At 42.9% G+C, this 26322-nt stretch overlaps 1 protein-coding gene across 1 annotated transcript in view; it reads left to right on the forward strand.

The window, feature by feature from the left end:
- Window positions 1–298: 298 nt before the first annotated feature.
- LOC125243606 (transmembrane protein 229B-like) overlaps window positions 299–26322 on the forward strand; it is a 52743-nt gene continuing 26719 nt past the window's right edge. Inside the window, exon 1 of the mRNA XM_048153381.1 lies at window positions 299–399. Coding sequence (XP_048009338.1) covers window positions 351–399 — 49 coding nt within the window. The 5' untranslated portion in view covers window positions 299–350. The remainder of the gene's footprint in view (window positions 400–26322) is intronic.

Here is a 26322-nt window from a genome sequence, read left to right on the forward strand (position 1 = left end):
GTGTATGCAAAAATGGCATGGTTTTAAAGCCACAAAACTTGTTTTCCATGAGTGGTAACAATCTTGTTTGTGGTACCATCTCTCCAAAAATTTGGTAAAATGTAAACTGATGGGCAGTACCCACAATAAGCCTTATGCCAGTATATCTGTTTATATCTCTTGAGATAAGAGGTAGTATGCTTGGGATCCCCGCCCTTTAGACTCTTTATTTCTGTACAACCCGAGTAGGGATGTCACTGATAGCACTGGCTTAATATTTAGCCATTGTGCTGTCAGGACTAGAGAACTTATGCAGTAACAGGAAATGGTATAGACACAGAAACTGCTGTGTGCTGTTGGACAAATTGGAGATGGAGTCTAGAAAGTTACTGATGAGAAAGCAGGGCCCTAAGAGTGATGGTGAGTTTTAGGTTGTTTACTATTTCCAAGTCATGTTTAATAGACGTGACAAGCATGCATGCATAGCTGATAACAGAATGAATGATAGTGTTTCTCTTGTGATGATTTCTATTGGTGGAACAACATTCTGTATTTAACTGGCCTAACTCTAGTTCCCATTCAATTCCTATTGTCTGTGTGACAGAAATATGACTCGTGTGCACAGAAAGATGAGTGCCAGTATTGAGTTCTCTTTCGTACTTGAAAAAACAATAACGCACAGAATTATGCCAAAATGCCTGTTTTGTTGAGTATCCTCATAAGAGCAATCTTAAATGAGTTCAATAACGTAACCTAAAAAGTTGTGAGATGAAATGAGATGTGCGTCAGATCCATGTCTTGTTCGGCAGTGTCTTAAAGTCACAATTACAGAAAATAATTAATTAATTACAGAAAAATGTGTGATTTAATTAATTAACTTTTTTAATCTCTCTCTCTCTCTCTTTCTATAATATATCAAAACCTTTCATCAAAGTTGTCCTAAAACCTTCTTAGGACAACTTAGTTTTCAGGACAGCTTTGATTAACTTTTTTGATCCACTTCAAATGTTGACTACTATATATATTCCTAAGAAAAGCATGAGACTTAGCTGTGATTCTCATATATCCCTCATTTTAGTATCAGCAGTGTTTCAGATGTGTCTCCAAAAATTCCTGAGGAGAAATAAGTATAGACACAATGGAGACATGAGAAATATTGGAAGAAACATAGAAACATACAACATCTCTTTATTGCCTTGCTGCAGTGTCTTTCAAGACTCCATTATAGGAATGTTTTATTGCTCAGAGGTTGCTCTTTCTAAGCGTTTTAGTTGTGATTCTTATATATTGCTTATCTCACACACTGTGCTCAGACATTTCTCCTAGATACACTGTCTCTCTTGCATTTGTCTTCTCTTAAAGTTTTAGAAGATCAGTTAGAAGATCTCAGTTGGAAATAATAATGTACCAGATGCATTTTCAAGAAAATTGCTACAGGAAAGGTAACCTTGGAGCTTTCTTTGCTGAAAGGCACTTTAAATGGCTTATGACTCAATCCTTGAATAATTTGATTATTAATACATATTATATGATGGAAATGACAAGAGAGAGCTCCAGAGTCTCTGGCTGAGAAAAAAAGTCTGAGCATGTTGCTGAGATCTCTTCTAAAACTTTAAAGGAGCCCATTGTGAGTGTGTGAGTTTTTGTCTCAGGAGACAAATGTGAGAAGCAGAAGTCTCCATGTGATGTTAAGATAACCTAATTTTTGTCTAGGAGAAAAATTTGAGATGTTAAAGAGATCTCTATTTTGATTTTTCTTTTATATGGGTTCAGTCAGCTATGTTGACATCCTCCTATTTTTATGTGATTTTTGGGATATTGCATAAAAATGCTGGATAAAATGCCAAGATGCACATTAATTCTAAAAATGTGCAAAACAAACAAACAAACAAACAAACAAAAAAACGTATGTGCTCAATTGAGGCGGAGAATGTTTTTATTCGATGAGAAGACATGCACATAAACTATGATGGAAACACATTTATCACAGAAACTCTTGAAAGCGCAACAAAAAAACTCATGTGACTTTGCCTTAATAGCAAATGTTATTGATAACTGGATTAATTGGAATCATAAGGGGTTGGTGGTGTAAGACCCGGCCAATCGGCCCAACGGCGGTTTCCCACCGGGCGGGGAAGGTTTCTTGCGCGTTCGTGTTTTCAGTGTGGCAAAATAGTTTAACTCCAATTAAACGTTTATCTGACTCCATTTTATTATGACCTCGAATTTAGGTTTGAATGCCAATTGATAATTGACAACTTATACGATAATTTATCTAGACATTTGATTATTCTATTTAACTCTTTACTCTTATTGTACTCGTTCATTCGGATTCCTATAACGCTTTGAATCTCGCACCGGCCGGGCACACAATCTTATATCTCGTCAGTCTTGGTCATTAGACAGAGGCGATGACTAATATTCTAGAGGCCATACCCACTTTGCTCATTCTAGAATACGTTTATTTAGTCCCCATAGATCTGAACACACTGAATTAAGGTAAGATTACTTTAACTAGGGGCCATGACCATTACCATAAAATCAGGCTGACCAATTTAGCTTCCTCTAGTGGTAACTTAACATAATCACGCAGTGGTTTACCCACAGACACTTAGTTAGAATAATCTCACCATAACCAGAGGTTGAGGCCCACCCTGTTTAGATTGATCTAGCAATACTCCGTTGCTCTAAAAGGAAAAAACCCATTATTAGCCTACACAGTCTAAGTATACTTAACTAATGCCAATGTGTTAGTCGGAGCTCTAAAATATCAGTTGGTGTGCCCCACTGCTCCACCTAAACTGTACTTTAGTCCGTTACTAACCTGAGCATAGATTTGTGGGGTTATGGACTTAACGTAATCTACTAGAGTCAATAATGTCAGAGTAAATCAGAATAAAGTCAAATGTAACAATTTATTAGTCAGGTAAATGTATCATGCCAATTACATAATCATCTCAAAGATGATCAATACAAACATCAAATGCTCAGGAACAGAGTAAAAGATGCATACCTGACATTAGAAAAATGCACATTGCTGAGTGTCTTAAGGACACTCAGCAATGTGGGCTCATCTCCACAGGATCGAGCCCTGAGTCTCCTGCAACATCTCTTTAAATACTCAGACCAAGACAGAAACTTCTTTCAAATGGAAACATGACTTCACAATTGGAATTTGCATTAATCAGGGTCCCAGACTGAGTAGTTTACACCTTTTAGGGACAGAAGTGCATTTGCATGAAAGACCTGGTGAAGGTGGTCACACCCACTACAGGGGGCAAAATAACTCTAAAATCTTTAAACCTTTATTACCTTCTGGTTTACTTCTGTGGGAATGAGACCTTTGTACCAGTCGCACTGAGACATTTCAAATGATACCAAACATGTATAAAGTTGTATGATAACTGTTCACATTAAACCATATAGATTTTGGGTGAATTTCAGGTCATCTTTGCATGTAGAGAGAAGAGGGGGTAAAGGAAGGGAGATGTAGATTAAGGCATTGCTGAGGTGTGATCGACTCAGTGTGATTACGTCTCAAATGGGGATGCTAATTTTGCAAGAGAGAGTTCGAATGTTAATTTCCTTTGTTTTCTCAACGAGTAGCCCTTTCTCAGTCCAGACAGTCCGGCATTAGTCTTACAGTGGTTGTAACATTTTTAATGAATTAACATCCATAACATAGCTAACACAAAGGAAGATATTTTGAAGAATGTGTTAAACTGAACAGTTTTGGGGCACCATTGATCTACATAGCAGTTTTTTTCATACTATGGAAGTCAATGGTGCCTCAAAGTGGCCTGGGTACAAACTTTCTTCAAAATATCTTCCTTTGTGTTCAACAGAGCAAAGAAAATTATACAGATTTGGAACAACTTGAGGGTGAGTAAATGATGACAGAATTTTCATTTTTGGGTGAAGTTGCCCTGTTCCTCTGTTTTTTGCTCAGTGTTTTTTTATGTTGAGACCAATCTCTCCAGTCTTTTGTTTTTGGATATTTTTAATTTACCTTTTTGGGAAATATCTTTTATCCTTTGATGTTTCTAGACACAATTTTTTATATTGACTCCTTGGAACTATTTGGAGTTTCTGTTTGGATTTACTTCATTTTTGCATTGACTCCTTGGAACATTTGGAGATTATTTTTGGAATTACTTTATCATTTTTTTGCATTGACCTTTTTGGATCTATATGGATCTTCTGTTATAAAATCTCTTTCTGGACTAATTAAATGAGACATTAAGTTTATTCCCTGACTGAGCTCTCATTTTGGCAACAGGGTTCTTTACCTTCTCATTCAAGCCCTCACAGCTTTGTTCTAACCTTGGTCTTTACACACAATGATGGTCATTAAAGGGGGGTATCGCACACAGTTTCTGCCAATCTAATGTTAATCTTGAGTACCTATAGAGTAGTAGTGCATCCTTCATATCTCTAAAAAGTATTTACTTTTATCATATTTATAAAAGATACATATGCTGTATAGAGTCTTTCCAAAAACAGCCGAGCGCCTGGAGGAGTGCCATGTGAGCGGAGCTAAAGAGTCATGAGTACGCATAGCTTTTGCGTAGTGATTGTCTGCAAGCTATCAATGATCAACTAAACAAATGTATTTAAACACACACATTATCCCTGGATAACTTTTGAATCACTATAATGAATATAGCGTATAGTGAATGATGAATAAAGAATTTATGAATTCACTACATTCATGTTGTTTACATTATATGCACTTAGGCGCTTACTGCCAACAAAACAGACATTTGAAGCAGTTTTACTGACCACCTGCGGTTCCAACTCATGACCAGGATCATTACCACTGTGACCACTCCATCTTTCACTTTCAAATTATCTGTAAATCCAACGCTGAACTGGGCCTTGTTTATGAAACCATAAGCGCCGAACCTGAGGGCTCGAGCAGCCACGGAAAAAACACAAGATATTCTCCATTCATTTTAACCAATAAAAAAGTGATTGCAACTATCAGTTTCTATGGTTATTTTAATAATAAATACCGAGACCACATCAATGTAATGCTTGAGCACAAAACTCTCAGCTCCACTTTAAGCTGGGTTCTTTGGGAAGCAAGGTTATCTTTCCCTCACAACCAAAAACACACTGCTTTGGTGACATTATTGATTTCGTGAAGTCCTGTGTCCTGTGCAGCACTGCCAACGTCTTCCGTAAAGCCGAATGCGCGTTGATGGGCATGCTCTTGCTCTGTCACTCTGGTCGACGTGTGCGCACGCTCTTCTGGGAGAAGTGCCCGTAAAAGGAATTCCGACCATTATGGCGTCACATAGCCCCATATACTCGAAAAAAAGACAGCAATGTTTAAAAGGATTTGGAAGAGTATTTTTGGCACAAAACTCGTGTTTTGAAACTTTGGCCATGTTTAGCATGAGAATCCAACTCTTTAACAGTGTAAATAAGTCAGAATACATGAAATAGCATTAAACCCCCCCCCCCCCTCTTAAAACAAATGGATGATCTATTTTGATACACAACAAACATTAATTCAATATTATTTATAGGTCATACAGGTTTATAAACATGCATGTTCTTAATGGAGATTTAACTAAGCACACTTTTGACTATAGACCAATTTTCAGCTATGACGTTTTTTGTGGGCGGAGCCTGCCTGGTTGCAGAAAATGACAGTTGTGCAATAGCAATAGCCACGGAATAAAAGAATAAAAAAGTAAATTTCGAGTCTATATCTCACAATTATTACTTTTATTTCTCACAAATCTAAGTTCATATATCACATTTCTTAGAAGGAAAAACAGAATTGTGAGATATACTCGTTATTCTGTCTTTTTTCCTCAGAATTGCAAGTTTATCCTGCAATTCTGCATTTTCCCCTCAGAATTGTGAAATAAACTCACAATTACAAGTTATAAAGTCCAAACTGGTTGATATAAACACGCAAATGCAAGAAAAAATCAGAATTGTTAAATAAAAATGTTACAGGCTATGTTTAAAAGTTATCTATTTACAGGTGTAAATATTATTTCATGCTGTAACTGCTATGTATGTATGTCTTCTATGAACTGCATATGTGAGTATTATGTAGACTTACTGTTTACATCAAATTCCTGCTAGACTAATCATTGTAGGTTTCATCAGTCCAGTCTATGACTTGCAACATAAACGTCTCTGTTTAGTTTCAAAGGGAGTTCTATTTCATCCCGGTCAACATGCCACCATATGGGTTAGCCTCGCTAGAGGGCGAGCTGTCAGGAGATCATAAATCAAATTAACGTGCTGCACCTGCACGCAATCATCCTCTATAACAGTGGTTCCGAAAGTGGGGGTCGCGAGATGATTTCCAGAAATGAAAAATATATATATTTTTAATGATTAGAAATAGCATATTTTATCAATAATTTTAACAAAATACTAAAAATAGTAGTTAAATTGAAAACAAAAACCATGCAAATAAAAAAAGCCATCCACCTTTCGATTTTTGGTAGCCTCGGCCTTGTTCACCTAAATGCCAGGTAAAGTACCATTTTCCTAGCTTTACCCGAGGCAAAAAAAGCCATGTGTTGACTGTTACAGAGACTTTAAATTATATGAAGTTCCAAACGTAGGTTCGGGAAGAGCCTAAACATTCAGTCCTGTCAATCATCATTACGAGCGTATATAAGCAGCAGTCACTACGTCATCCCAGTGACAATTCTTCCAGCCTCCCTCTTCCTCCCCAGCTCCTCCTCTATTTCTCTTATTCTCCCTCTATGCAGTTCTGTTATAGCACTGCCAGACCGCATCCGTGCGCAGTGTGAACACTCTAATCCGTTAATATGGGCACGGAAAAAAAAAAATGCACCGCATATGCACTGCAAACAGAGTATGTGTGAAACAGGCATTAGTGCGTGTGCTCACTTGCGTTTGTATACTTTAACCACCTCCGAAGATAGTGGGGGTCACGAGTCACTGGCATTGTTGTTTTGGGGGTCATGGGCTGAAAAGTTTGGGAACCTCTGCTCTATAAATACAGTTGCTATGCTGCTGGCACATTCTCTTTTTTGCCTCCTAGAAGAGCAGAGCTGTAGTGAGTTTAGAAGAGAAAAACTGATCGGAACCTTTTCTCTCGGGTGGGAGTAAGTTACCGTTTTGGACGTTGGAACGTCATTGAACTGGTGAGTAAAAATTAGCTGCCGAGAGCCTCTTCGTTCATAATAAGAACGAATACTACTCGTGTATTGCCTCGTTAAAGATATCTGTATATATATTATATATATTATATATCTAATATGACATTATATTAATTTATATATGTGTATATATGTATAAATAATATATATATAATTTTTAAAAAATGGCACTGAGAGCCTCTTCTCTTCTAAGAGAGAAAGCTACTCAAGCTGCATCATATTTCTATGTTTTTCTGGAATATTTCCTTGTGAAGGGAAAAAATGCAAGATAGCAATTCACCTCCAGCAGTTTCAACCAGCCAAGAAGTCAGTCAGGATGAGGGAAAGAAACATACCCACAAGCGCAAGCATGTGGAGGAGCATGTTGAATATCTGCAACGTCAAATGCAAGAAATGCAAGACACATTGCAGAGGCTTTTGCATGCATGTCAGTTGCCAGCTGATGTGATGGATAGAGGGAAACCAGCAACAAAGAGTGCTCATCGCCAACCTAATGAGCTGTCCTTGGTAGCTTCAGAGACGTGGGATGAGGGGGAGGATCCTCCAAGGAGGGACCCAGAAGATCTTTCAGACTGTGAGCTAGATGAGGATATGTCACAGGCCTCAGATCCAGCTCCTCTTGATCCATCAGACAGGGCTGTGATTTCTAGAGCAGCAGAGAGAGCTCAAGTGCCTTTTTCAGCAGTGCCAATGACATCTGTTTTTGACAGATGCTCTCAATGTCGGAAATCAGAAGGACTACCGATCCTTCCTGATTTTGTGACAGAGCTACAGTCCTCTTGGAAGGCACCTAGCACTACTGCTTTACCCAAGATTCAGTTAGCTAATGTGTCAGGTGCGGAAGGCTGTGGCCTGGCCGCAGTGCCACTGGTGGGCCCTACATTTGCTATGTTGGCTGGAGCTAAGGCAAGACCAGGTAGAGATGCAACCCACCCAAACAAGCGCTGCCGAGCTGTGGATGTCCAGCTGCGTAAAGATTATCAGACATCAGCCTTGGCAGCAAGGCTTTCTGGTACAAGTTCCCTCTTGTTGGTCTATTTAGAGGGCTTGTTACAGGACTTGGGGGCTGCTGCTCCCAGCGATGAAATTTCAGAAATGCTGAGAGTAGTTGACATGCTGATCCGAGGGTCCAGTGCAGATGCCGGGGTGTTGGGTCAGTCTATAGCTTCAATGGTTCAAACGCACCACCAGGTGTGGTTATCACAAACAAATTTTTCTGACCAGGATTATGCAGTAGTGACAGCCCCAGTCGTACCAAGGGAGGTTTTTGGGCCGCCATCAGAAGCAGCCCTGGAACATCACGCAAGGCAAGGAGTTAACATGTGCAATGCAACAGACGGGGCGGTCTTTGACAACAGGAAGCTGGGGCCGTTCAACCTCATCACTTCAGGGCTGGGGAGGTTCACAGTGGACTTTAACCCAGAATTACGCTTTTGCAGAAAGGAGCAATAACACTCCTGTCCTCGGAGTCAGTAGGACAGGGGTTTTATCTACTTACTCATTCCAAAAAAGGATGGGGGCTGGCGTCCTATCTTGAATCTGAAAAGGTTTGGTATCTAAAATGAAAAAAAGGCAGGGCGACTGGTTCACTACAGTGGACCTCCAAGATGCCTATGTTCACATTCCCATCCAAAGAGATCACAGAAAGTACCTCCGTCTTTTCTTTTAAGACAACGCGTACGAATACAAGGTTCTTCCCTTTGGCCTGTTGTTAGCTCCTCGAACTTTTACCAAATGCATGAATGCAGCACTAATTCCTCTCTGTCAGAGGGGAATTTGCATTATGAATTATTTGGGTGACTGGTTGATATGTGTCCCAACCAAACAGCAAGCGAGGAGCGATACAGAGGAGGTGTTGTCACACCTTCTCAGATTAGGCCTGACATTGAACAAGGAGAAGAGCTGCCTGACTCCATGCAGGACGGTGACGTATTTGGGCTTGGTTCTGGACTTTATGACCATGAAAGCCTGTCTTACCTCCCAGAGGGTTCTGATTCTGAAGGAGCAGATATCTCATTTGATGGGAGAACATCAGACATCAGTGAGGTGTAGCCGGAGACTCCTCGGTCTCATGGCAGCTGCTTCTTGGGTGGTTTCTCTAGGTTACTTCACATGCGGCCGTTACAACAGTGGTTCAGAAGGAACAAAGTCAGTCCACACGAGGACGGTCAGAGAAAATTGCACCTGGATCCAGAGTGTGTTCCAGCCATGAGGTGGTGGTTTTCAGCACCAGGACTCCAGCATGGGGTCCCGCTGGGTCAGGTTTGTTCAAGAGAAACCATAACCACGGATGCATCCGATATCGGATGGGGAGCCATGTGGAAAAACCAACCAGTTCAAGGCAACTGGGAGGCCTCTTGGGCTGGAGTTCATATAAACCTACTGGAAATGGAGACAGTGCACAGGGCCTTGAAACACTTACTCCCGGACTTCAGGGAAAAAAAACGTCATTGTGCGCACAGACAGTTTCACAGTGGTGGCCTACATAAACCACCAAGGGGGGACATGCTCTCCATCACTTCATCAGAAAGCCAGGGAGCTCCTCTTATGGGCACAGGGTCTCTAGGACAAGGGGTCCTGATGACATTGCGAGCAGCCAGAGCCCCTTCCACAGTAGTGCTTTATGCTAGAGTTTCTTTCTTTAAAAACGTCCTTTCTTCTGGCTATAGCATCGACAAGGCGCGTAAGTGAGTTGCATGCCTTCTCTGTGCACCCAGCATGCTTGAGCCTTGGGGGAGAGGATGGACCCATCTCACTCTTACTGAATCATGCATTTTTGCCCAAGGTCCTGCCTCATTCATATGTGTCTAGGCCATTGTTTCTGGAAACTTTTAATGCACCTCCTCATGTCTCAGGGGAAGCAGCCTGATTGCACCAAAACTGCCCAGTCAGGGCTCTGAGAAAATATATAGCTTGCACGCAGTCAATAAGGTAGACAGATCGGCTATGTCCTGCATGCTGGAGAAGGGATGAATCCTTAAACGCTTATTTTTGTTCAAGGTGTACGGACCTGGTGGCTTGGTTTAATGTTTAGTTCAAGGGACTGGTGTTCATGTTGGCATGTCACAATTTCAGACTGTTTAATAAAGAATCGAGTAAAATCATGCCTGTCTCCTGTGGTTATGGCCCCATTACATTCCCTCCTGACCTTATTTGGTACACTGTTGACCCATATGATGGCGTGTTGACCGGGATGAAATAGAATGGAGAGTTACATAGGTAACCAAGGTTCTATGAATAAGGTCAACATGCCACCCAGTGTATTCACTCGGGGATTACATGGTGCCAGTCGGCAAAATAAGAGAATGTGCCGGTGGCATTGCACCTGTATTTATAGAGGATGATTGCATGCAGGTGCAGCGCATTAATTTGATATATGATCTCCTGACAACTCGCCCTCTAGCGAGGCTAAACCATATGGTGGCGTGTTGACCTTATTCATAGAACCTTGGTTACCTATGTAAACCTCCGTTTTCATTGACGGTATTCTATAAAAATGAAGGCTATATTTCTTTCATTTCAATTCCGACAACAAGAGGCACAATTTTTTTTTCTCTTATTCTGTGGATTTTGCACATTTTTTTCCACTTACTACCACTATTTTTCTGCAACCACTATGCGCGTGCAGCTGCAAGTGATATAACTGTGATGTCTGCTCCAAATGGGGCTATTTTACATTTTGAAAAATTAAACTTATGTAAACTTTGGATTTATGTTTAAACACACCACATGAAATAAAGATTGGATTGTGGCCTTGATTAGCCTTTGATTACTGTAAAATAAAATACAAAATGTACAAGATAAAGCTATTCTCAGATCAATATTAAAATATTACTGACATTTCTAAATATTTTTTAAATATTCTGGTACTTTTTAAATTAAAAAAAAAAAAAATTACAACAAGCTTTACAACAAAAATTTATACAACAAATTTACAACATTTACAACAATTGTCTTTTTACATACAGTGAAAAAAGTATTTGCACTCTTGCCCACAATTGAAAATGCATAAATGCATTTGCATTAAAATATCATTCAAAAGTCTGGAATCACTAGGCTATGGAATCACTAGGGTTATTCTTCCCGCATCTTTGTGCTCTTGACATTGATTTATTCAACTATTGTGGATGCAAAGATGCAGAGGTATGTGATGATGCCCCAGGTGGAAGAGATGCTTGTGGGCTATCTCTCTCCTGGCAGTGGACAATCCCTAAAAAAGCAGATGCTTCCCAACAAGCCAAATAAAACAGTGCTGGTGGGAAAAGCATTCCAGGCGGGCACACCATGGCAGTTCTGCAGGTGTACCAGGCTGACTTGTTGAAATGTCTGAGCACAAGAAGGGGTATCTCTGATGAGGCATTTTCAGCCTATGCTTACTCATGGATTTGTCTGTGTGATTAACCCTTAGGGGTCTGAGGATTTTTGGGACCCTGGAGAAGTTTTGACATGCCCTGACATTTGTGCTTTTTTCACTTGTTCATAAACATATTAATGGAAAAAGTGTCATTACACTGTATGCAGCACAAACTAGGCTACAATAATATGTGAGGAACATGTATGTACATGTTTGTATTTTTGAAGGAATAACATTTATGCGTGGTTATTGAAAAAACAAAAAACTTAAGTCACTGAAATAAAGCCAAAAAATATATATTAAATCTGTGTTCACATGACTTCTGGGTATTGGAGGTTGTAGACTAGAGTTTTTGCTTCAAAAATGAGGTAAAAATTATGCTGCCTGCTTGTTCATATAAAACAATAGAGAGATTTAAATTTTCTAAAACATCTTTGGTCAAGAAACACAGTATGCGTGGAGGTGTGAATAATCATGAATAATGGGTGATTTACACCTGAGAAGACAAAAGAATCACATAAAGAGCTCTAATGACCTGCATAAATAATGAGCTCTTTCAGACAGGTAGGCTGTGAAAAAACCCTCTCTGATCATGTCTCAAAGCTCATCATTACTGTGAAATACTATTACAATTTAAAATAATGGTATTCTATTATATACTTTAAAATATAATGTATTTCTGTGATGCAAAGTGTCTGAACAATTATGTTACCTCTATGGCATTTCATATAGGCTTTTAGCTTAAAAGCATGCACATTTGGAGAAATATTGATGGATTCTCATATGTTTGTCAGTTTTCTATACAGAGGAGTAATATTTATTCAATATTTATTGTCATCACTATGAACGCTGGATACTGTTTTCAATTCATACTTGCAGCCGGAGGGCGCTCTGTGCACCTTTAGTCCACAAATTCATATAAAGAAGAACAGGAACCAGGAACTAACGGCATGTCTTCTAGAGGTCACTAACCATGGCTTTAACATCCAGATAAACACTTTTCAAGACAATAAATACACGATTGAGACAATGAATGCATGTATTGCCTCAGAATTTGCGTCTGAATAGCGCTGGCTTCATGGGCGTGGCCGCATTAGCGGATAATGAGCTGAATCACGGACTTCTAACATGGCTCTCTTTTCATACAGATTACATAAACACAGAATTTTTGTTTTCGATTTAACTTGCATGATTTAAAACCTGACATTTCAAAAAAAATTTTAAGACAGAAGTCTCATTTTTTTGTGATTAATATTCACTAAGTTACAGTTCATTTTCTGAGAACTATCAGATTGGACTTCATTCAGAGGGAGACGAGAGATCACGCATCATGTTAGTTTTCTTTATTTTGCAAAAAGCACAACATTTTGTTTTTACTCTGAGTGTACACAAATAAAAGAAGATATTCCACAGATTAAAATGGTGTATAGCTCTTAATTGTATGTGAAACACTGACGGAGTATTTTGAGTCTCTTTCACACTGGTTAGAAAAAAACAGCGGGAGTTAAGCAAACAGACCGCACCATTGTTGGTTCTATGGCTGCTATCATCGCGACGGAGAGGCATCTGTGACTCAACCCGACGCGCATCAAAGATAGGGACAACGTGTTCCTCCTTGATGCCCCTGTGTCTTCTTCCGGCCTATTTGGCGACTCTGTCAACATGGTCATCAGTAGGTTCCGGGAGGCTAAGTTACACGCTGAGGCTTTTGACAAGTTTCTCCCCCGCCATGCTTGAAAAGTCCAGAAGTTGTGTGGCGAGTCATGTGCCCATCGTAGGGACTGGGGAGCGACTTGTCACTCTCAGCAGTCCAGGAGGAAACCGGACATAAGAGAGGTCAGTACAGCTAAAAAGAAGTCCTGAGGCTGGTGAGCCCAGGACCATGGGGGTGTGCCCCTAGGGAGGGGGCCCAAAAAGTTTTATCTAAGTTCAGAAGCTCCTTCACTGTCAGAGCCGCTGTTCAATCTCTACTGCCATCTGTGTTTTGCGGAGCAGTGGTCTCCAGTGAAATATTACATGTTCAGGTTTCTGAACATTTAACATCCCCCAGAAAAACAAAGCATCAAAATTGGTGCCTCTTTGCAGAGAGTTTAACAGCATGTAAACTACTGCCAAATATTTCTCCTTGGGTTCTAAAGACTGTGGAAAGGGGCTACACAATCCAGTTTGCACATTATCCTCTGCATTTCAACAGCATGGTCACCTCTACCATGAAACCGGAGTGGGCGCATTTGTTGACACAAGATTTGCAAACTCTCCTAGATGAAGGGGCCATATGTAACAGAGGGGAGTCCACTGGAGGCGAGCGTAGTGAGAACCCAAGTGCCATTTATTGACAATAATCCAAAATACAGACGTGAACATGAACAGGAACAGAAACGTGGCTTGACTTGACTTGACTTGAACAGACTTGACTTAAACAGACTTGACTAGACAAAACGACTCACCAACAGCAGGTTACACATGATGGAACACATGACTAGGACAGCCAATGGGGAAGTGACACAAGGAACAAGAGAACCAATGACAGAACATAACTCAGAAAAACATGACCATGAACAACCAATCAGAACATGACACATGGACAAGGGAGAACATGAGGAGCAAGGGAAGCATGACAGGAACAAGAAACATAAATCAACTACAAAATAAAAGACATGAAATCATAAATGTGAACACCAAAACCAAAACACCTGTGACAGATCCCCCCCTCTAAGGGCGGCTCCTGACGCCCAACAAACAAAAAGAACAAAAAACAAAACAAAAACAGTCAAGGAGGGTGGTGGAAAAGAGGCAGTCCTGGGGGGAGGGATGGAGGGCCAGGCCCATGCAGGGGAATGGGAGGACCTGGACATGGCAGAGGCGGGCCTGGGCCATGGGGAATGAGAAGACCTGGGCGTGGCAGAGGTGGGCCTGGGCCGTGGGGCATGAGAAGACCTGAGCATGGCAGAGGTGGGAGGACCTGGGCCGTGGAGCTTGGGAGGACCTGAGCCTTGAAGCATGGGAGGACCTGGACCATGAAGCGTAGGAAGACCTGAGCCATGGAGCATGGGAGGGCCTGGACCATGGAGCGTGGGAAGACATGAGTCATGGAGCGTGGGAGGACCCGAGTCATGAAGCGTGACGAGACTCTGGCGTGGTCTGGCGAGGCTCTGGCATGGCATGACGAGGCTCTGGCATGGCCTGACGAGATTCTAGCGTCGCCTGACGCTGGCGTGGCGGCCATCTCGGGGCAAGACACTGACGTGGCGGCCATCTGCCAAATGGCTGGCGGGCTTGAGAGCGTAGCAGCCGGCGGGCTTGAGTGCGAAGCGGCCGGCGGGCTTGTGTGCGAAGCGGCCAGCGGGCTTGAGTGCAAAGCGGCCGACGGGCTTGAGTGCGAGGCGACCGGCGGGCCTGAGTGCAAAGCGGCCGGTGATGAATTTTTCCCCCAGGAAGCTTCGAACGAACAGGTTCATTTAGTCCAAAACAAAAAATGTCTTTTAAGGCAATATCATTAAAGTCTACCTGGCAGCATAGTCCACAAAATTCCTCCACATAGTCCTCGATGGTACAATGGCCTTGGTGAAGATGCAGGCGGGTCACTGCTGGGAAGCATGGGAGGACCTGGACCATGGAGCGTAGGAAGACCTGGGCCATGGATCATGGGAGGGCCTGGACCATGGAGTGTGGGAAGACATGGGTCATGGAACGTGGGAGGACCTGAGCCATGAAGCGTGGGGTCCAGGTCCAGGAGGACCTGGGCCATGGTTTAGAGGTGTACCAAACTCCGCAGCCACAGGAGCTTGGTACCTATAACCCCCCCCAAAAAAATACTTGGGGAAAACTAGGGCAGGTTTTATGAGAGGGGGCTCTGGTGTGTCAGGTGTGGCGGCCATGGCGTGGCGAGGCTCTGGCATGGGATGGTAAGGCTCAGGTGTGGCAGCCGTGGCATGGCGAGGCTCTGCCGTGGCATGGCATGGCTTAGGCGTGGCATGGCGAGGCTCTGGCATGGCGTGACACTGGCGTAGCATGACAAGACTCTGGCGTGGCATGACGAGACTCAGGTGTGGCATGGCATGATTCTGGCGTGGCATGACGAGGCTCTGGTGTGGCCTGACGAGACTCTGGCATGGCCTAACGAGGCTCTGGCGTGGCCTGACGAGATTCTAGCATGGCCTGACACTGGCGTGGCGGCCATCTCGGGGCAAGACACTGACGTGGTGGCCATCTCGAGGTGAGACACTGGTGCTGCAGCCTAGTGTGCGAAATGGCTGGCGGGCTTGAGAGCGTAGCGGCCGGCGGGCTTGAGTGCGAAGTGGCCGGCGGGCATGAATTCATAAACGTGAACACCAAAACCAAAACACCCGTGACACCATAGAACATGTTCCCCAACCAGACAGAGAGTCAGGCTATTACAGCCGGTACTTTTTGGTTCCCAAGAAAGATAGGGGGTTATGTCCAATTTTAGATCATCGTGGGTTGAACCGCTTTTTCAGAAGATACAAAATGATAACAATCAAAATTATTGTGTCTCAAATCCAATCCAGGGATTGGTTCATGACAATCGATCTCAATATACTTTCATATAGAAATTTTGCCACAACACAGGAGGTTCCTGAGGTTTGCTTTTGGTGGCGAAGCTTACCAGTATTGGCTTCTTCCGTTCAGTGTAGCCTTGTCACCCCTCACATACAAAAAATAAATGTATACAGCTCTGGCTCCCTTGCAACTCCAGGGCATTCACATTTTGAATTACATAGACAACTGGCTGATTTTGGCCCAGTCTCGAGAGTTTGAGCTTTGATATTGGGATGTTGTCCTTGATCACATCAAATCTCTGGGATTCAGACTCAACGTCAAAAGCGTTCTCTCTCCTGCCCAGAGGACAATGTATTTTGGGGGTTGTATGGAACTCGATCACCATGCAGGCACAGTTGTCTCCAGCACATCAAGTCCATTCTAAACACTCCGAAAATCATCAGGCTAGGTCAGAAAATTACTTTCAGAGACTTTTAGGTCTCATGGCGGCTGTGTCCACAGTGATACCTCTGGGCCTTCTCGACATGAGACCATTTCAGTTGTGGCTCAGAGCCAGGGGATTTCATCCAAGGGTCAATCCCCAGAGGCAGATAAGGGTTATGCATGGTGGGCCTCGTACCCTTTCTATGTGGTTCAAACCCAGGTTTCTCACTTTGGGTCCCACTCTAGGTGTGTGTTGTCATCGCAAGATGCTAACGGTAGACGTTTCCCGCATGAGCTGGGGTGTGGTCTTAGATGGTTGTCCAGCCCAAGGGATCTTGGAGAGGCCCTATTTCTGGCCCTGGAATACTTCCTCCAGCAGCAAGGGGCTATCATGTTCAGGTGCAGGTGGACTTCAGCAGTCCTCGTCCAAGTCACAGTCTGTTCCCAGCTTCTACTATTCCATTTCTCTATTCGATTGCTGCTCGATTGCTCCTGTCTGCCTCGCTGCATCTGCTCGCTGCTGGTGGTTTGCGTCTCCGTATAGCTTTGTTTTCTCTTTTATTGAATCTCTTACTTTTATTCATTGTTGCTTATATTATTATTATTGCCTACCACATTAATCTGACGTTGCTAGCTTGTAATCTTTGAATCTAAATTGCTGTTACAACGCGTTTGCATCTCGCTAGCTTGTTAACTTGTCATCAGTCCCGCGCGCTCCTCTTTCAACGCGTTCATCAAACAGCTGTGGTAACTCGGATCGGATCAGTCTACAAACACGGTGAGTCATGTCATCCTCTCCCAGAACTGTTTCCTGTTCCATCTGTCACATGTTCAGTATAGCTCTCTCTGTCAGCGACGAGGGATTTACATGTCATAAATGTAGGGAAATAGTCAGGCTGACAGAGAGAATCTCAGAATTAGAGACACGCATCCAAACTTTAATCGAGGATAGTAAGAATGTAGGGGCTTCAGATACTGTTTTGGATGCGACTAGCTTAGTGAACTCTGTACATTGTTTGGTTCCGGCTGTAGAGCCCGCGCAGCAGGGCACTTGGGTAACGGTGAGGCGGCCTAGCCGCGGAAAACACCACTCTTCCGTTCCAATAAGAACATCAAACAGGTTCTCCCCACTCAGTGACGCACCCACTGAGAATCCTGTTGAAAGTGCCCCAGTAATAGAATCGTTATTGGCGATTCTATTACACGGAACGTGAAAATAGAGACACCAGCCACCATAGTCACATGTTTGCCGGGAGCCAGAGCACCTGACATCAAAGCAAATTTAAAAGTGCTGGCTAATGCTAATCGTAAATATTCTAAAATTATTATTCACGTCGGCACAAATGATGTTCGACTTCGCCAGTCGGAGATCACTAAAATTAACATTAAAGAGGTGTGTGAACTTGCAAATACAATGTCAGGAGAGGTAATTTGCTCTGGTCCCCTTCCTGTTCGTCAGAGTGATGAGATAGTTAGCAGATTATCATCACTCAATGGGCTGTCTAAGTGGTGTCCGCAGAATAATATAGGTTTCATAGACAATTGGAAAAGTTTTTGGGGCAGAACTGACCTGTTGAAAAGAGATGGTATTCATCCGTCCCGGGATGGTGCTGCTCTTCTCTCTAGTAATATGGCACATAGTCTTAGAGCTGAAACATGACAAACTGGGGCCCAGGACAGGAAGCAGACAGACTGGCTAAACCGACCGTCTGCTAGCTGCCTCACATTACAGAAGTCAGATAAATCCCAACACATAGAAACTCTTACACCTAGATATTATCACATAGAGACTGTGTCTGTATCCCGAATTAGTAAAAACAAAAAACTTCCAAACCCATTCAATGGTAAAAATTTAACTGATGTTCAACAAATAAAAAATAGAGAAAATAATGATAAACAAATGATAAAGCTTGGATTGTTAAATATAAGATCACTTTCTTCAAAAGCACTTATTGTAAACGATATTATCACAGACAATAATCTAGATGTGCTGTGTTTGATAGAAACCTGGCTAAAACCGGATGATTACATTACTTTAAATGAGTCTAGTCCTCAAGGTTATGATTATCGACACAATCCTCGTCAGAAAGGCAAAGGGGGAGGTGTTGCTGTAATTTATATTAATATTTACAGTATCAGCCAGAAGTCTTTCAAATATAATTCCTTCAAAGTGATGGTGCTTTACGTAACATTATGTAAGTTGACATTTGTGCTGGCTACTGTATACAGGCCACCAGGACACCATACAGACTTTATCAAAGAATTTGCCGATTTTCTATCAGAATTAGTACTAGCTGCAGATAAAGTCCTTGTTGTTGGTGATTTTAATATCCATGTAGATAATAAAAAAGACTCACTGGGATTGGCATTTGCAGACATTCTAAACTCTATTGGTGTTAGACTGCACGTGTCAGGACCCACTCCTTGTCGTTATCATACTTTAGATCTAATATTGTCACATGGAATCGATATTGATGACGTTGAAATTCTGCAGCAGAGTGACGACATCTCAGATCATTATCTAGTCTCGTGTATATCTCCTGCCATAAATATGGTAGAACCATCACTTCTACCACTAAAGATTGCTTTATAAATAATCTTCCTAATCAGTTTCATCACCTTAGCTTACCAGACAGCTTAGAAGACCTCGATGTTGCAACAGAAACTATTGCCTCTGTCTTTTCCAGCACATTAGACTCAGTTGCTCCTTTGTGTTTAAAAAAGATTAAGGAAATTAATCCAACGCCATGGTACAATGAGCACACTCGGGCCCTAAAAACAGCAGCTAGAAAAATGGAGCGCAGCTGGAAGAAAACAAAACTAGAAGTATTTCGCATTTCGTGGAGAGAGAAAATGATTGAGTACAGAAAGGCCTTAAAAACTGCTAGATCTGCCTATTTTTCAAAACTTTTAGAAGAAAAAACACAACCCTAGGTATTTATTTGATACAGTGGCTAAATTAACAAGAAATAAAGCTTCAACTTCTGATGTTTCCAAAGAGCATAGCAGTAATGACTTTATGAACTTCTTTACTTGCAAGATTGATAATATTAGAGAGAAAATTATGCAAAAAAACCATGCAACCGTCTACTACAGTATTTTGTCAGACAATGCACTGTAGTGTCCCTGAAGAAAAATTCAATTCATTTTCTGCTTTAGGAGAGGAAGAATTGTCTAAACTTGTTAAATCATCAAAATCAACAACATGTATGTTAGACCCTATACCGACTAAGCTATTGAAAGAGATGCTTCCGGAGGTCATAGATCCTCTTCTTAATATTGTTAATTCATCTTTATCACAAGGATACGTACCAAAAACTTTTAAGCTGGCTGTTATTAAACCTCTTATTAAAAAACCACAACTTGATCCTAGAAAATTAGTCAATTACAGGCCGATTTCAAATCTCACTTTTCTATCAAAAATACTAGAAAAGGCAGTTTCATCACAACTATGTTACTTTTTAGAAAGAAATAGTATCTGTGAGGATTTCCAGTCAGGATTTAGACCGTACCATAGTACTGAGACTGCTCTCATTAGAGTTACTAATGATTTGCTCTTTTCATCAGATCGTGGTTGTATCTCTCTATTAGTGTTACTGGATCTTAGTGCTGCATTTGACACTATTGATCACAATATTCTTCTAAATAGACTCGAAAACTATGTTGGTATTAGTGGAATTGCATTGGCATGGTTCAAATCATACTTATCTGACCGTTATCAGTTTATAGTAGTAAACGATGAGATGTCATATCAATCACAAGTTAAATATGGAGAACCGCAAGGCTCAGTACTAGGACCGTTGCTTTTCACTCTGTACATGCTACTCTTGGGAGATATCATTAGGAAGCATGGCGTTAGTTTTCATTGTTACGCTGATGATACTCAGCTCTATATTTCTTCACGCCCTGACGAAACTTACCAATTCGCTAAATTAACAGAATGTGTAGCTGATATAAAAAACTGGATGACCAGTAATTTCCTACTACTAAATTCTACTAAATTTAGTTTTTACTAAATTCTACTAAAACATAGATTCTAATTTTTGGACCAAAAACTACTTCATGTAGTAACCTAGAATACTGTCTAACACTTGATGGCTGCTCTGTTAAGTCTTCGTTGTCAGTTAGGAACCTGGGTGTGCTCTTTGATACCAATCTTTCATTTGAAGGCCATGTTACTAGCATCTGCAAAACCGCATTCTTCCATCTTAAAAATATATCTAAACTACGACATATGCTCTCAATGAAAAATGCAGAACAGTTAGTTCATGCGTTCATGACCTCAAGGCTAGATTACTGTAACGCTCTGCTGGGTGGTTGTTCCTCCCGCTTGATAAATAAACTACAGCTCGTACAAAATGCAGCAGCTAGAGTTCTTACTAGAACTAGGAAGTATGACCATATTAGCCCAGTTCTGTCATCACTGCATTGGCTTCATGTTAAACATTGTATAGATTTTAAAATCTTGCTAATTACTTACAAAGCACTAAATGGTTTAGCTCCCCAGTACCTGAGCGAGCTCTTAATGCATTATAGTCCTTCACGTTTATTGCGATCTCAGAATTCAGGCCAGTTGATAATACCTAGAATATCAAAATCAACCACAGGCGGTAGATCCTTCTCCTATTTGGCACCCAAACTCTGGAACAATCTTCCTAGCATTGTTCGGGATGCAGACACACTCTGTCAGTTTAAATCTAGACTAAAAACACATCTCTTTAACCTGGCATACACATAACACATTATCAATTTATATTTTCAAATCCGTTAACACTCTGAGGTCTGAGGGTATCGCCGGCGATACCACCGTGGTTTTTTTCTTATCAGTGTGAAAGAGACTCAAAATACTCCGTCAATGTTGCACATACAATTAAGAGTTATACACCATTTTAATCTGTGGAATATCTTCTTTCATTTGTGTACACTCAGAGTAAAAACAAAATGTTGTGCTTTTTGTAAAATAAAGAAAACTAACATGATGCGTGATCTCTCGTCTCCCTCTGAACGAAGTCCAATCTGATAGTTCTTAGAAAATGAACTGTAACTTAGTGAATACTAATGACAAACAAATTATACTTATGTCTAAAAAAACGTTAAGATGTCAGGTTTTAAAACATATAAGTCAAATCGAAAACAAACCTTCTGTGTTTATGTAATCTGTATGAAAAGAGAGCCATGTCAGAAGTCTGTGATTCAGCTCATTATCCACTAATGCGGCCACGCCCACGGAGCCAGCGCTATTCAGACGCAAATTCAGTCAATACATGCATTCATCATCTCAATCGTGTATTTATTGTCTTCAGAAGTGTTTTGAATAGCCATATTTAGCGATCTCTTGCCTCTGTTAGTTCCTTGATTGTCACATGATATGCCTCTTCTTTTACTGAGGCATTTGTGGACAAAAGAGGCAGAGCGCCCTCCGGCTGAAGTATGAATTAAAAACACAGCATCCAGCGCTTGTTACGGTATGGTGGTGTAGAGATGAGGCAGATACGGATTTCCACAATAACATAGAGCTTTAATCAAACAAAGGCAAGGAAACACCAAACATAACCTTAACACAACAGAGAACGGACGAGGAGTGAAGGGAGTGAGTGCAATATATAGGAGTGCAGACAATAGAGTCCAGGTGCAGGTGATGAGTGCTGATGAGGAACTGACGAGGGAAGTGAGTGCAGGTGTGGAGAACAGGAGGAACATGGGAATTGAAGTCCAGGGAAACAAGGGTTCTGTGACATTACCCCCCCTCCCGGTAGGCGCGTCCTCGCGCCGTAGATGAAACAACCGGGAGGGGGGGCGGGCGCCCTGGAGACCTCAAGCTGGTGCAGGGGGAGGAGCAAACTGGAGTGGAGGTCTCCAGGGCAGGTTCAAAAGCCATGGCAGGTCAGGGGCTGAAGGCAGCCATGGCGGGTCAGGGGCTGAAGGCAGCCATGGCGGGTCAGGGGCTGAAGGCAGCCATGGCGGGTCAGGGGCTGAAGGCAGCCATGGCGGGTCAGGTGCAGCGGGCAGACATGCAGCGGGCATACATGGCGGGTCAGGTGCAGCGGGCAGCCATGGCGGGTCAGGAGCCGAAGCCTTCGAGGCGTTGAGCCCAGGCGTCGCTGAAGGACTGGCGGGTGATGGCGGAACCGAAGGCTCCGCCGACCGAAGCGCAGCTGGGGCTCCAGAAGGCCGCAGTAGAACAAGGATGACAGACAACAAAGTGAACACCGGGGGGAGTGAGGAGGCCAACTGGAACTGAGGGACGGAGGGACGGAGCGGAGACGGAGGAGTGCAGTCCAGAGGGGAAGGCAGGCAGACGAGGGACCAAGGTGTGAACGGGGGCAGGATGGAGACTTGTGAGGCTGGAGGACTGATGGGCAACGGTGGAGACGAGGGAGGTTGGAGCCAGGGTGTAGGTAATCGCCCAGAGGTCCGAGGTGGAGATCTGGGCGAGGGGGCTTGAGGTGGAGGTGACGTGTAGAGACCAATGGAAGGAGGCGGGAGAGGGAGGCAGGGAGGGAAAACAGTCTTTGGGTTGGAGGATACAAACACACAGTTCATAGTAGGAGCGGCTGGCTCGGCGGCGGCTGGAGCTGAGGGCTCGGCGGCGGCTGGAGCTGAGGGCTCGGAGGCGGAGACTGGCGCTGCTTGCTCGGCGGCGGAGACTGGCGCTGCTTGCTCGGCGGCGGAGACTGGCGCTGCTTGCTCGGCGGCGGAGACTGGCGCTGCTTGCTCGGCGGCGGAGACTGGAGAACTTGGCTCTGCGGAGACTGGAGAACTTGGCTCTGCGGAGACTGGAGAACTTGGCTCTGCGGAGACTGGAGAACTTGGCTCTGCGGAGACTGGAGAACTTGGCTCTGCGGAGACTGGAGAACTTGGCTCTGCGGAGACTGGAGAACTTGGCTCTGCGGAGACTGGAGAACTTGGCTCTGCGGAGACTGGAGAACTTGGCTCTGCGGAGACTGGAGAACTTGGCTCGGCGGAGACTGGAGAACTTGGCTCGGCGGAGACTGGAGAACTTGGCTCGGCGGAGACTGGAGAACTTGGCTCGGCGGAGACTGGAGAACTTGGCTCGGCGGAGACTGGAGAACTTGGCTCGGCGGAGACTGGAGAACTTGGCTCTGTCCAAAAGTCTATAAGCCAGGCCACCTCACTTGGTGGCTCGCACAGGGTTGGAGCTGCAGGACTCGGAAAGGGCTGGAGCGGGCTCGTTCATCCCCTCAAATACAATTAAAATCCCCACAGGCACTGGAGCTGGCTCTGTGGGGACTGGAGCGGGCTCTGGAGAGACTGGAGCGGGCTCTGGAGAGACTGGAGCGGGCTCTGGAGAGACTGGAGCGGGCTCTGGAGATACTGGAGCCGGCTCTGGAGATACTGGAGCGGCTTGCTTCCTCCTCCTCCGCTTACGGGACCCAGTTGAGGAATGAGGGTTCCACGTGGGGCAGGAAGGAAGTTTGCTGGAGGGGTATGCGGAGGAAGACGGTGATTGACTGACTGGCCCGGCCAACCGTGTTTCTGGATGGACTGGAGACATACACTTATCCTGAACCTCATCCACGAAGAATTTGGAGCCATTTAACCACAAAATAAAATTGATTGTTTCACTTAAGGAGAAACGATAATCAGGTTCATCAAAACGGATAGTGTTGTCGTCCAGTCCATCCAGAAACAGGGAGATTAAACATGCTTCAGGCCAGTCAGACAAGAAAGCAAGCTCAACGAACTCCTCCACATACCTCTCCAGCGAACGACCCACCTGAAGAAGCCCGATGAGCTGATCGCCAGTTGCCAGATGGGAGAGAGGCCTTGGAGGAGCAGGAGCCAGGGAGCTGGTGGAAGTCTCCATTTTTTTTTCCCCGTGGAAAATCCGGTCGGTATTGGGTCCGTTCTTCTGTTATGGTATGGTGGTGTAGAGATGAGGCAGATACGGATTTCCACAATAACATAGAGCTTTAATCAAACAAAGGCAAGGAAACACCAAACATAACCTTAACACAACAGAGAACGGACGAGGAGTGAAGGGAGTGAGTGCAATATATAGGAGTGCAGACAATAGAGTCCAGGTGCAGGTGATGAGTGCTGATGAGGAACTGACGAGGGAAGTGAGTGCAGGTGTGGAGAACAGGAGGAACATGGGAATTGAAGTCCAGGGAAACAAGGGTTCTGTGACAGCGCTCATAATGATGACAATAAATATAGAATAATAAATATTACTCCTCTGTATAGAAAATTGATATAAACATATGAGAATCCATCAATATTTCTCCAAATGTGTATGCTTTTAAGCATATTAAGAAATTATGGTCAATATAAGATTTTAAGAGTCAAAATGTGAAGCTTGAGTCTTAGATCTTTTTAATGATGTATAGTTTGTCAACTGCACATCAACATTTAGGCTCTATAATATAACAAATATAGTAGCCTATATGAAATGCCCTAGAGGTAGGAATGTTCAGACACGTTGCATCACAGAAATGCATTATATTTTAAAGTATATTAAAATAGAAAACCATTATTTGGTTAGAGACTTGAGACTTCTTTTAAAAACATTATAATGGCAATGTGTTCAATCTTTTGACTGGTAGTGTAATTTAACATAGGCCTATACAAAATTTTATTCATATCATGTGCAATAATACGTGCATGCATGAGATCACAAAAATCATGTTTTTTTTTTTTGTCCTGAGTGGACTTTAATCCTGTTATCAGCATGATCACAGAGGGTTTTTCACAGCCTACCTGACTGAAAGGCCTCATTAATATGCAAGTAATTTCAGGTCATTATTATTCAATTCTTTTGTCTTCTCAGGTGAGAATCACCCATTATACATGAGGATTCACGCCTCCATGCATACTGTGTTTCTTGACCAAAAGTGTCTTAGAAAATTTAAATCTCTCTATTGTTTTATATGAAGGTGTAGGCGGCATAATTTTTACATAATTCTGAAGCAAAAACTCTAGTCTACAACCTCCAATACCCAGAAGTCTTATGAACACAGATTTAATATACTTTTTTTGGCCTTATTTCAGTGACTTAAGTTTTTTGTTTTTTCAATAACCACGCATAAACATTATTCCTTCAAAAATACAAACATGTACGTACATGTTCCTCACATATTATTGTAGCCTAGTTTGTGCTGAATACAGTGTAATGACACTTTTGTCATTTATATGTTTATGAACAACTGAAAAAAGCACAAATGTCAGGGCATGTCAAAACTTCTCCAAGCCCCAAATCAGCCTCAGACTCCAGAGGGTTAAAGGATTATTAGGCTGCATAAATTAGGTCAGCCGGAACCCGGGAACACTTCCTATAACACCAGATGTACTCGTTACATCAGAAAAAGAATGGCATCTACGCTAATATTAGTCTTTCTTTTTATCCCGAGGTTTACCATAGTCAACCGGATCCGGGCCGTATCCAGCTGAGACCAAGGACCTGCACCTTGACATGACCACAACGCAGCCCTGAAGTATCAGCAGAGATCGAGTCGACTAGATCATCCATTGTGAAGACATCATCAACACGACAGCCAGTGCCACAGTTCCTCAACAAACCGACCATACCGGCGTGATGAATACGATCCTCAATTGGACACGACCACAACGCAGCCCTGAAGTATCACAGAGATCGAGTCGACTAGATCATCCATTGTGAAGGCCTCATCGACACGACAGCCAGTAGCACAGTTCCTCAACAAACCGTCCATACCGGCGTGATGAATACGATCCTCAACTGGATGGAACTGAAATAAATACTTTGAATGTTGCGATCCTATCAGATTTATGATAGCAACCTGATTCGTAACAAAGCACTGTTCGCCAGAGGAGAACTGGCCCCCTGACTAAGCCTGGTTTCTCCCAAGGTTTTTTTTTTTCTTCTCGATTTTAACACCTATTTGC

Source organism: Megalobrama amblycephala, linkage group LG1 (genome assembly GCF_018812025.1).
Source record: "Megalobrama amblycephala isolate DHTTF-2021 linkage group LG1, ASM1881202v1, whole genome shotgun sequence".
Taxonomy (NCBI): Eukaryota; Metazoa; Chordata; class Actinopteri; order Cypriniformes; family Xenocyprididae; genus Megalobrama; species Megalobrama amblycephala.